The 13,271-nt window shown below is 39.5% G+C and overlaps 1 protein-coding gene and 1 non-coding gene across 2 annotated transcripts; one reads left to right on the plus strand and one right to left on the minus strand.

Moving 5' to 3' along the window:
* Nucleotides 1-3,542: 3,542 nt before the first annotated feature.
* Nucleotides 3,543-3,732, minus strand: LOC115870283. The gene has a single exon (XR_004046647.1). It is a non-coding gene; the product is annotated as a U2 spliceosomal RNA (small nuclear RNA).
* A 1,107-nt stretch (nucleotides 3,733-4,839) lies between these two features.
* LOC101655502 (trafficking protein particle complex subunit 2-like protein) lies at nucleotides 4,840-5,259 on the plus strand. The gene has a single exon (XM_004699384.2). It carries the CDS (start codon nucleotides 4,840-4,842, stop codon nucleotides 5,257-5,259), a length of 420 nt encoding a protein of 139 aa, XP_004699441.1.
* Nucleotides 5,260-13,271: the final 8,012 nt, after the last annotated feature.

The following is a 13,271-nucleotide window of genomic DNA, read 5'->3' on the forward strand; positions in this document are numbered from 1 at the left end:
GTGCTTTCCCTGTTACCATAGACTCTATGGCATAGATGATTGATGTGAATACCCTTGCTTTCAAGTGAGATCATTGTAAAGTTGATTATAGCAAAATTAGTTAGGTTAAAATGTAATATCATTTGGTCTCACTTTTGACCCATTCTAAAATTGTTTCAGTTTAAAAAAAAAGTGAAGTGGAAATAAATGAAGATTAAAACCCTGGTGAATCCTCTCTGACCATGGACCAGGGTGTAAATAGCAGTGCTTTCATGCGGAATACACTAAAAAGAGGATTATTCTGGATGCAAATAATGTTAAAATTTAACACCTTTTTGTTTGATCTCCTTCTTGACCTATTTAAAATTTTTCTAGTTTTTAATATTTTATGCTCTTTTGATTGAAGGTTTTTTTCTGTTTTATTTTGTTATTGTTGTCAGTTTATTTATTTTTAAATATTTTTTCTGTATATGAATCCAGGATAGGTAGCTCTATGGAGGTAGTAACTGGATCAATGATTCCTTGAGGGAATAGCAGGAGAGGTTTAGGGGAGAAATGAGGAGCTAATTACAATGAGTACAGGAAGCATGAAAATGTTCTAAAATTCATTGTAGCGATGATTTTACAATTCTTCTTAAAATTATTTAACTACTAAATTGTGTGATTTGTGAATGATATGCCAATAAAGTTTTAGAAACATTTTACACAAGGTTCTAGAACTCAGTTCAGCATCCACCAGAACACAGAATATAGTAGAGTTTAGGAGATAAGAGGAGATTGTCCAAGAATATAGGTGGACCAGAAACTAATTACTTTTCAATAATACTATCACATTCCTGATCAGTGGAAAGGTATATACTCATGTATAAGCTGAGTTTTTCAACACATTTTTATTGCGGTTTATGTGGTAAAATTAGATGTCTCGGCTGATATCCGGGTTGGCTTATACTCGAGTATATACGGTATGTTTTCAAACAAAGGACCATTTTGAACCAATATATAACATATTTGAGGTATCTTAAACCCTAATATGAACCCTAACAGTTTTTCCCTTCCAACATAGCATAGGAATGCAAGCTATTCCTCTTATCAAGAGATATACTTATTTACTTTTCTTGTGAATCTACACTGTTGTTCATATGGGTTCTAAGAAAAAGAAGGTGTCTGAGCTGACATCCCCCCAAGAGGGCTTCCTTTCTCATGAAAAGTCCATAAAATAGGAAGAGGCCCCATGAAAGGATGTGAGGCATAGTAGTCAGTAGCCCAGCTGAGTCCCCCACTGATAGCCACCACTGATATCAAATATGTGAATAATTCATCTGGGCGGTCCCATCCCTGTTGAGGTCCACATGATGGCAGTTTTCAGTAACATTAAGAGAACAGTCTAGTAGAATAAAGACCTTGGCGTCAGAGAATTAGGCCACTCATCTGCCATTTTGTCGTACTGTGGTGGTTTGTATGCTGTTGTGATACTGGAAACTGTATCACCTGTAGTTCAAATACCTGCAGGGTTACCTATGGGGAACCAAGTTTCAGCAGGATTCCTATCCAAAAACAATCTAGAAGCAAAAATAGGAAATCCACTTCTGAGGGATTCGCCACTGAAAGCCTTGTGAATTACAGCAGAACATTGTCAGCTTAGCTTCAACAGATGAGCTCCACACAAATACTGGGGGAGAGCTCCTTCTGTGAAATAGTTCACTTACATGATGTGAATGAAAAAAATGCTTTGGGGACTGCCATTTGCTGATGGGGCACAGATGGCTCAAAATGAGAAGATAAAGCTGAAACCTGCCATCGATTCTCAGAACATGAAATACGAAGAACATGGAATACATGGAGAATGTTGAATACATGGAACACAGTGTATGAGGTATGAAACTATAACATTTGTAAGCTGTCGAGAGTGAAATAGAATGTTCAGAGATAAATATCTTGGGCATTAGGGAGCTGAATTTGACTGGCATTGACCATTTTGAAGGAGACAATCATATAGTTTAATTTGACAGATGACTTAGCCTGGGTCCACGAGAGAAGGAATGTCAGTAATGCATACATATGTATGTATGTATGTATGTATGTATGTATGTATAGTTAGAGCAGAATTTTTGTAAAGGAAATGGCTCACATAATTATAGAAGTAAGCAAGTCCATTTAAGGTAAGATCAAGTCCATGGGTCAGCTATTACGCTGGAGATTTTTCTGACTTGTACCTGTGAATAGCTGTGGAAACTGGTGAAATCAAGAGCTACAGGAAAAGGTGGCTGCAGTTGCAAAAGAAAAAGGCTGACAGGTCAGAGGGTTGGTCACTGACAACTCCCGGGATCAGCATGCCATAGGGCAGACTCTTGACTCAAGAGCTAGATGAGGCATATGCTGAATCCAGACCCAACAAAAAGGAAACAAGATATTCTGCAGCCTCCAGTTATATTAATTAGAAGCAGAACACCGCACCAAGGAAACTTCCTTGCAATTGATTGCCTCAAGGCTGTCTCCTCCAGAAGAGTGTTGCATCACACTCTAATCTTTTTAAAACTGATTGCTGTGAATTACACTTTGTTAGGTTAGGACAAGGGGGATTACTAGAGGTTAATTATCAGACCACTGAGAATCCTGGCCCAGCCCAAATTGACACAAAACCTATCACAAGGAAATGACAAATTTAAGAGGAATGTGGTTGCATTCTTAATCATAAAGAACATTTCAAGATATATCTTAAGGTACATTGCTGTTTATTACAACTTAAAATCTATGCTCCCTCAAGGAAGACCAGTTAGTATGACTACTATTGAAATTTAAGCACCAACCACTAGAGCCAGTGATAAAGGGGGTGATAAAGGGGAACTGATATCAAGGAGTGGGTAGGAAAGAGGGAACCGATTACAAGGAACTATATGTGACCTCCTCCCTAGGGGACGGACAACAGAAAAGTGGGTGAAGGGAGATGTCGGACAGTGCAAGATATGACAAAATAACAATTTATAAACTATCAAGGGCTCATGAGGGAAGGGAGGCAGGGAGGGAGGGGAAAATGAGGACCTAATGCGGGGGCTTAAGTGGAGAGGAAATATTTTGAGAATGATGAGGGCAATGAATGTACAAATGTGCTTTACACAATTGATGTGTGTATGGATTGTGATAAGAGTTGTATGAGCCCCTAATAAAATGATTTTTTTTAAAAAAGGAGTTCAAGAAGAAGGAAAATGTTTTGAAACTTATTGTGGTAGCAATTGTACGCTAGTACTTGATGTGATTGAACTATGGAATATTCCCATCTTTCTCCCGCCAGGAGAAATGAATCCTTGGAAAAAGGCATTATGTTTGGTGAAGTCAAAGGGCATAGAAGAAGAGGAAGACTCCCAAGGAGATCAGTTGACACAGTGACAGAAATAATAGGCTCAAATTTAACAATAATCATGGAGATGGCGAAAGACTGAGCAAAGTTATGTTTTGTCGTACATAGGGTTTCTATGAGTTTTAACTGAGTGGACAGCACTTAACAACAGTTTCAAGGGTTTAAGTATTGGGGTGGTTTTGTTTTTCTCTCTCTTTTTATTTCCTGAGGGGGGTGCACCATCCCTGGAAGTACTGCAATACCAGGTCGATGCCTGGAGTGGATGGAGCAAGCTCCTATTCTATCTCCCTGCTCCAAAAATCCATTTAATATATTGTCCTCGGATAGAGGACATACCAGATATTAAACTGATAAGAACAGATACTACACTTGATCTTAGCCAAAAGGCCAGAAGCGATGGCTGGTTTTGTATATAGAAATGGAAACTCTATATTCTGTCATAAACTTTTAATGGTGTAATCTTTGCTTAGTTGGCTATACAGAGGGAAGACTCCAGTTTAAAAATTAATAACTAATATGATAAAATTACATAATTTATGATGGATGAAGGGGGAAAAAACCAACAACAATTTGATTGGTGATATTTATTGCTTATAATTAAGTCCCTGGCTAGGATATTTGTGCTTGTCTTGGCAAAATTAATTGATTTTACCACTTAGTTGTATCTTCTCACCTCTACAATTTCACTGCCATTGCTTTGATTAAATATGTTCCTCATCCACTGTGACCTGATGTACTATGAAGGTCTTTACACCTTCCCCTTGGCTGGTTTAACTGACTCCTCTAAATGGTACAATAGTGATCTACCTACAATTTTATTTTAGCCAATATTTCAATGTTGTATCATTGATTATAAAATAAACTGATTCACAGACTCACTCATTCAATTATGCTCCTCAAAAAGGAATGATCTTCATTTCTGAATACTATCTCCCACTGAGAACTTTTTATTTCAGTGGAGTGATTTTTGGCTCTCTCCTCTGTGGGTTGGTTACCTTCACTTCGCCGTATGCTAGGCATTGGGCTTCTACTTTTCTTTGCATTTTCCTTAATTTTATTGCTCATTTTACCTCTCTATTTTCCTATGTTAATTTTGCTTTTTCCTTTTGGGTTCCGAGTGAATCCTATCACCTTAGTTAGTATTTTCTATACCACAGTTCGGAACTAATGATCCACTCCTCTTTACTCTAGTGCCTTTTGAAAAAGGTCATTTTAATCAATTGGAGAGCCCCTACATGTTACAAAGGATTAGCACACTTGGTTATTTAATGAAAAGCTGATGTTTGAATTCACATAGAGGTGCCTTTTAAGAAATGTCGAAAGATCTACTTGTGAAAAACCAGCCCTTGCAGACCCTATGGAGCACAATCCTATCCCAACACACGTGGGATTCTCGTGAATCAGAATTAACTACTCAATCAATCAATTGGAAACATTTTAGCACATGCTCTGGGCTAACTACTTTGCATACAGTGTGTCTTTTTAACCCACGGAACAAAGAAAAGATGGCGGTGTGCATCGCTGTGATCGCCAAGGAGAATTACCTCCTCTACATCCGAAGCATCCCCACTGAGAACGAGCTGAAGTTCCACTACATGGTGCACACCTCACTGAACGTGGTGGATGAGAAGATCTCAGCGCTGGGTAAGGCCCTAGTGGACCAGAGAGAGCTCTCCCCGAGCCTGCTTTACCCCACCGAGGACCACAATGTCTACGGCTACGTGACCAACTCCAAGGTGGAGTTTGTGATGGTGGTGGACTTATCGAACAAGGCGCTGAGAGTCAACGAGATCTGCAGCATGTTCCGGAAGCTGCATAATTCCTACACTGACGTCATGTGCAACCCCTTCTACAACCCCGGGGACTGCATTCACTCTAGGGCCTTCGACAGCACCGTGACGTCCATGATGACACAGGTCTGCTGAGCAAGGCCGCAGCACCTGGACACAGTGCAGCTGCAGCGTGAGCCGCGGAGGTGCCTGCGTAGTGGTTTGTGAGCGACAGTGGCCTCTGTGCACACGGATGCGCACGTCTGTGAATCATGAGGTGCAGCGGCAATTGTGCCTGCAGATGGCGCGGCCTCTGCACCGAGGCGCTAAATGTTTTCTGAAGCCCGAAAAAATTTTTAGATATATAAATGTGCATATATATAATTTTATATATATTAAAAATTATATATAATATATATATGACATTTAGGTGACTTGCCTGAGGTCATAAACTTTTTAAGTCTTAGAACCAGAATTCTATTCTTGTTTTTCTGGCTCAAATGTGAGAAAACTTGAACTTTTTGCTCTTTTTTACGGAGCATATTTTATATCATTTGTATCTTTATTAGTCATTAAGGATCTGTGTCTCCCTCTAAACTTTAATTTCAGGGAGAGAGAGAGAGGTCCGACAATTACTGAACTTGGTGGGGCGCTCACCACTTCAGTGCTAAATTGATATTGTTCTTTCCAGTTCACTATATAAGTGAACTTATATAGAAATGTTTATGTTCCGTAGGTTTGAGGTGCTGAAGGTGAGAGATAAGAAAAAAAATGTGCTCCAGTGTTCCCTAATATTATACAACTGGGAAGACACGGTTGATTGTAGTAATGCCTTCCTTACCAACAGGGGTGGGCTTTCAAGAAACTTGAAAGTGGGCATGACTGGGGGTGGGGTTGCTAAAGCTCATTTTTCTAGTTAATCACTCTGTGCAAACATTTTTATTAGATGATTTCTATTTCTTCTGTGTTGCTAGGGACCCATGTTCTTAAAGCTGATAGGCATGATAATACCAGGTGTTTCTCAGGAAGGAGAGGACTCTTCCCTGTGTGCTATAAAGTTTAATAATCAATGATTTGCTTACCTGGCACTGCCTGCATTGTCAGCAGGATGAGATCACTGTTTTGGCAATAAGCATGCTGCTCCTCCTAGGGAAAACCTAATCACAGGCCTCTTGTTCCCCAAGACGTCCCTCTGTATCCTCCATTGCTTTCACCCGTCTCCTCCTCTAAGTCCTAGCAAGGATAGTTATGGTGATATGAGGATTACCCAGCAGATCACGATGTTAAAAGGGGATATATATATATATAATAAAATATAGAAAGATTGAAAGTAGAAATATCTCATAGATTCTCAGTTGTCTTTACCTCAATATCCCAGATTCTACTTACCACAATGCAGAAATGAATTCTCCTTCAGGAACATGATACACCCTGTCCTTACAAAAATTTCCACCAAGGATATTTTGCTATGGGATCAACGGCAGGCTGCATGGATCCACAGAATGTCCAAGGCCTCTGTATACCTGGAGCTCATGTGAGCGGCTTCTCTCTCTTTCTGCCTGGGTATGGCATAGAGGCCCTTCCCTCTTGCCATCCATATGCTGACCATTGTTTTAAGGCTTTTCTCGCATGTCTCATCTTTCACTTCATCCTTGAGCAATTTCTGAGCTTCTTGGTAGTTCAGGAAATGTGTCCTCCTGTCTTTGAATTGTCTGCTCCCTCCAGGATTTGCATACATGTTATGCTTACAACCAATTCAAAGTCTTAATTGACTCAGATACTAAGTCTTCTTAGAATCCTTTCTCAAGTTCCTGGTCAATCTAAACTTTTTTCTCCTTTATATTTACATTAAACCACATAGAAATGACCATAAAACTGTACTGTAATGGCTGATCTATGTTTCTAATTAATAGTTCTCCTGGAGGGCAGGAAACTTTTTATATGTTTGTGGATTCCTATGATTTAGAATAAAAGCACTCGTGTGCTTTTGTTCAATAAATGACTGCAATACAGTTATTTCAACCGCTCTGTAGGGTTAATTTCAGGTTGTCTAGGTTCACATCTCAGTCCTACCATTGAACAAACTGAGTAACACTGAGCAGGATCTACATCGCTGAGTTTCTGTGCCTATGTCTGAGACACTCTGATAGCTCAGCATCTCTTAGTGAAGTTGGAGACTTCTGCCAGAGAGCCCTGAATGACCCGAATTTAAGTCACTTGTGCTTTGTCTGAGTAAACAGAGGAAGTTCTATAATGAGAGACAGCCATTTGCTTTAAGACCACAAATTTTTGGGGACTCTGGAAAACTAGACAAGAATGTAAATAGGAAAGAGGTTAGTTGGAGACAAAAAGTGACAATTATTCATCACAGGGTCCAAACCAGGAAGTACTTAGAAATCACCTTAAATTCTGGAGGTAGTAGAGACACTTTGCTGCTTTGTATCTTGCACACATCATTTTACCTCTCTGAAGTACAGTTTCTTCCTATGCAATCATTGCTCCATTCCTGCTAAATAATTATTTCTCTTCATCTTTAAAATCTGCTTTTCCAAACTTCTATTAATTGAGGAATTGAGTGATCTTCTAATCATTTCCCAATAAATTCCTTTTTTATGTGTCTAAGCTAGCCAAAATCTGTATCTTTTTCTTGTGATTATGAGCCCTAATTTCATAGGTAGATGATCTTGAAAGATTTTAATTATCTTCTAACTGTTCTTGATTCACAAATTATGATGGTTGCTGGTTCTCATAGATATCTCTATCTATCTGTCTGTCTCTCTGCCTATCTATCTATCTATCTATCTATCTATCTATCCATCTATCTATCTGTCTGTATATCTATCCAGCCATCTGTATTTATCTATTATCTATCTATCTTTGCTGTTGAAAGGAAGAGGATGAAACATTTGTCTAATGTATATGTATAACTTTTTTTCTTAAATAATCCTTTAAGGAAAGAGCACAGGATAAATACTGGGAGAGGAGAAACACACAAAAGAAAAAAGGGAATCTTTGTAATGATATCTCATCCCACCTATAGGTTTTCTGTGACATAAACATCTCTGATTATTCCTTCAAAGATCTGGGGTTTTATTTAAAGGAACTTCGTGTAGGTCGTCTTTTAAGATGTATCATCTCTTAAAATGTAGATAATTTCTCATACCTATTTAACTTCTCCTACTTCCATCTCTGTACCACTTATAAACATCTATCTTAAAGGTAGCAGACTTTTCTGCAATGGTCCCTTTACATGTCTGTAACCTGGATTTTACAATAATTTCCATGAGAAATTTACCATATATTAGTCATTTGTATAGTCCCAGCCCCTAGGAAGTTTCTGGAATATAACAGGGCAGTAATGAAAACAAAATGATGAATGAAAGGCAAGCAAGAGAAGGTAGAGGGGACGTGGGGAGTGAATTGCCTAATACAATCTGTTAGGACTGGAGACCCTATTGAATTCTGTTCACCTCCTGTTTCCCTTTCCCCCTCAAGCTTTCTGGACTACAGACATTCTTTTTGAAGTCCATTACCACAGTCAATATTTGCACCATGGCTAATAAATTAGCATCACTTTGAAAACAAAACTGATTCCATTTTGCACTTGGAATGTGGTCTGAGAATTAGAAAGGGCAGGGGTGTTACTGGCCCTGAGGCCTGGAAAGTCTCTTGGTGTTTTATTAGGTAACAATTTCTGTTTTTACTGGATTTGCTGGTCACTAGTGAGCCCCTGGGAGCTTGTACTGGCGCCAAGAGAAAAAAAGGAAACTAGCATGCTCCCTGCTACCTAGAGACCAAGTAACCTCCTAGCCAGGAGGCATCTGTTATTGAAATTTGAGGCATCTATGACTAGGATTGGGAGCATGGACCTCTGAAAGGACAAGGTAAGCAGAATTAGGTCAGTGCTCTGGCTCGGCTGGAAGCAATGGGTACTGTGTCTTCTTTTTGCTGCTTCTACTTGCAGGAAAGTCCTAGAATTATGGGAAATGGTTTGTTTCTTGCCATGATGCTAACCTTTAAACATATATTTCACAGAGGCAACTAGAAAATGGGTTCTCTCTTCCGTCGTTGGGTGAGATTTAGGAAAACAACATTCTTTTTAGAACCTTTGAGGTGGTGAGGATGGGGGTGACTTGAAGTTAAAGCTGTGGTGGCATTCTGGGCTCCTCTTTCATGAATACCCTATTGTATTGAAAACCGTGGAATCTCGGTGTCCTGAAACATGGTGCACCATCCAGAGCGTCAAATCAGGAGACAGACGGTTTGGGTCTCTAACTTTCATAGTGTTAGCCAGTTAGGGGCTAGCAAGGGGAGAAGAAGTGATCATGGAAGAAATTTGTCAGGAATCTTAACACAAATGAGAGCTGCACACATGCTCCCATGCCCCTCCAGCATAAAGGAAGGTCAAGGGCAGAAGTAAACACATTTCCTTATCAATGCAAGAGACCCCTGAGATATTAGAGATCATGAAATGCATCACTTTCAGTAAACAAAGTTATGTCATCTGCATATTGCAGGTTTTTAATAAGTCTTTCTCCAATTTGAGCCCACATTTATTCTTCATATAATCCTGCTTCTCTGTTTATTTGCTCAGCATACAGATTGAATAAGTATGTTGAGAGGATACCACTCTGACTCACACCTTTCCTGATTTTAAGCCACGTGATACTCCTTTGTTCTGTTCTTACAACTGTCTCTGGATCCAGGTAGAAGTTCCAAATGAGCACCATGAAGTGTTCTGGAATTCCCATTCGTCTCAAGTTTATCAATAGTTTGTCATGATCACACAATCAAACATTTTGGCACAGTCAATGAAACACAAGTAAACATCTTTTTGGTGTTACCTGCTCTCAGCCAAGATCTATCTGACATCATCAATAACATCCCTTGTTCCCTGGCCTCTTCTGAATGTGGCCTGAGCATCTGGCAGCTCCTTGTCAAGGTACTTCTGCAACCATTGTTGGGAAGCCAGCGTCCAAGTTTTAATTGCATGTGTTATCAGTGATGTTGTCCTATACTGGGAACATTCTGTTGGGTCATCTTTCTCCAGAGTGGGTACAAATATGGATTTCTTCAAGTCATTTTTCTCAAACCTAATTGTGTATCGTCTTATAGTTAAAGAAAAGGCTTTCCTGCCTGGTCTGGCACTATGGCTTCTGCAAATAAGGGTGGTGAGAAAACGAAAGGCCATTCAGCTACCAAAGAAGCCATGACCACAAAGTACATCTACAGCATGGACTTCTAGAAGCGTGCACCTCAGGCACTGAAAGAGGTTTGGAAGTTTTCCCTGAAGGGGATGAAACACCAGATGTACAAACTAATGCCACACTCAACAAAGTTGTCTGGGCCAAACAAATCAGGAATGTCCCATACCGTATCCATGGATGGTTGGCCGGGAAATGTAATGAGCATGAGGAGTCACCAAACAAACTCTATACATTGGTTACCTAGCTGATTGTCCTACTCTCAAAAAGTTACAGACAGATGTGGGTGAAAACTAGTGGCTGATTATCTAATAAAGGTTATAAAACTGTAAAAAAAAAGTGCCCTTCCACTGAAGGGATATGCCAATCAATAGGAGAAAAGCGAAAATGAATTAGGTAGGTAGCCAGTGGTAGGGCCTACATAACTATTGTCCTGTTAGTTAATTTCATATTTTTAACTTGGTGAGGTTTTGATGCCCAACTGTTTAATCAAACAATAATGTGTGGACATTCTGGAACTACAATTAACAATGGCAATCTGTTTATTTTAACTTAAGGCAATTATTCTTAATAATGTGGGCAAACCTCATCAAATCAGTGGAAGGCCTTTAAAGAAAATACTTAAGTTGCCTGGATAAGAAGGAAATCTGTTTAAGACTAATATAGATCCCCTGCCTGAGTTTCTAGCTGGCTGACATGTCCTGTGAATTTTGTCTTTATTAGCCCTGAGGGCTGCTAACAGTAAGGTTGGCAGTTCAATTCAACCAGTTTCTATGTGAGAGAAAAATGAGGCTGTCAATTCCCATAAAGATTTATCTCAGAAATCCTGTAGTATTGTTCTGAGTCCAAATCACTTTGATGGCTGTACATTTTCACAGCTTTTAGAATGGTGTGAACGAATCCCTTAAAATAAATCCCAATCTCCACCTCTCACTTGTTTCTCTCTCTCTCTACACACACACACACACACTTCTCTTTCTCTAATTACCTCGACTGATAAAGTCTCTAGAAAAATATCTTGGCAAAGGGACTTTAAGCATCATGCCGTTAACAAGGTCACTCCCAAAGTAAGGAAGGCTGCGTTAGTATTACAGGAGGCAATTTAATGAACTGATTACTAACACTTCTTTGTTTTAAGACCTAGGTTTAAACATGGGAATGTGAGAATAATTAAGTGGTGGGTCTATTGTGAGGAATTAGTGACTAAGTATGTTAATTACTTAACATAATAGTTGACATCTAAACACACCCAAGACATATTAGCCTATTATAAATGATGTCATCTTTACTGCCATTGAGTCCATTTTGACTCAGAGTGACCCTAGGGGACAAGGTAGAACTTCCCCCTGGGAGTTTTGGAGACTGTGGTTCTGTGAGGGAGTAGAAAGTCCCCTCGGAGCGGCTGGTTGTTTGGAACTGCAGACTTTAAGGATCACGGCCCAATGCATACCCACTGTACCACTCGGGCTCCTCTCTAGTCTGTTTACATTAAACACTGGGATCCTGCAGTCAAATATCCTGGAAGTGATTTCCAGATGTTCAGGCAGCCTGCTGACTTTCCCCAGGTTGGTCTATGGAATTTAATGATTGTTAATCATAGTCTATATGACAGTTATACCTCTTCTTGGGAATTGAAAAGTTGACCTTATAGTTTATAAATAATTTTCTTCAAAGCTGAATTGTTTTAATCCAATCCTGATGTAATACCTACAGTAATAGAGGGTGGACAAAATTCAGAATTCTGAATCAATATGGCTCAGATTCTGATCTGTATTAAATTCACTTTGAATAAAAGCTCATATTTGGCCTTCTGGGAGTTAACAAACTGATTGCTTCTGGATAGATCTTAAAGGTCCATGTGCGCCTGCAATAAACATTTCAAAAGTGGGGAGCTACGTGGAGTTAGAAACCTTAACAGGTATCAGCATCATTCTGGGTAGTTTATTAAAACACAGATTTCTAGACCCATCCTCAGAGTTTATAATTTAGTCAGTTTAGTGTGGGCCTAATAGTTTGCATTTTCTACAAGTTCTCAGGTAATATTGATGTTGCTAGTTGGAAGACCACATTTTGAGAACCATGGTTCTAAAGATGTTGAGATAGAATATCTGTATTTCAGAATAACTATGATATTCTGAAAAACATATATTGAGTATCTGGCACATTCAACCACCATGCTAAGTTCTTGATATTTAAGAATAAGAACATGCCAGATGTTTTGGGATTTTATCTGCAGGAACCGAAGTTCCAAACCACCAGGCCCTCCGTGAGAGAAAGACTGAGCTTTCTACTCCTGTAGAGTTTTAGCCTCAGAACACCTCAGGAGCAGATTTACCCTGTCGATTAGGGTAACCATGAGTCAGAATTGACTCTATGGAAGTAATATATAATCATTTGTCAATTTGAGGATTAAGAGTGTAGGGGTGGAGTTCAGGCTGTCAATCTGGAGATAGCCATTGAGACTTCTGTGTGGGTGTGGCCTTCTCCTGAGGATGCTGGGAAATCTGGTACTTCCTTCTTGGAGGCAGAAGACTCCTCTCTCTCTCTGCAATTCCCTGGGAGACATTGCAGAAGAAAAGCCACAGGGATTCAACCAGACCTCTGAAGCCAGAGAAGCCACAGAGAGACCCGGCCAGCGCTGAAATGCTTACAACACCACTGGACCCAAAGACTTTCTACCCACTGGATTGTAATCATCCTGCATTTGGCTTCATTGCATGTGTTTCATGAGTCTGAAGAGGACTTTATAGATTGGTATTGGACATATGGGCTAATATCAGACTTATGGCCTTGGACTGGACTGGGTTGGGATGTTTTCTCAGTGTTCAATTCCTCTTGTATATAAAACTCTTTCTTATACACATATGTGTGTCCATGGATTTGTTTCTCTAGTCTACCCAGACTGACACAAGGGAAGACAGAAAATGCAAAATGCCAATAACTGGAGAAATTAAGTTGTTAAGT

This window comes from Echinops telfairi, unplaced genomic scaffold, assembly GCF_000313985.2.
Source record: "Echinops telfairi isolate 266 unplaced genomic scaffold, ASM31398v2 ScPeMD7_443;HRSCAF=831, whole genome shotgun sequence".
Lineage (NCBI taxonomy): Eukaryota > Metazoa > Chordata > Mammalia > Afrosoricida > Tenrecidae > Echinops > Echinops telfairi.

Bases quoted from the DNA above. Each gene is read 5' to 3' on its own strand.
- LOC101655502 (XM_004699384.2), top strand. From the start codon at position 4,840: ATGGCGGTGTGCATCGCTGTGATCGCCAAGGAGAATTACCTCCTCTAC.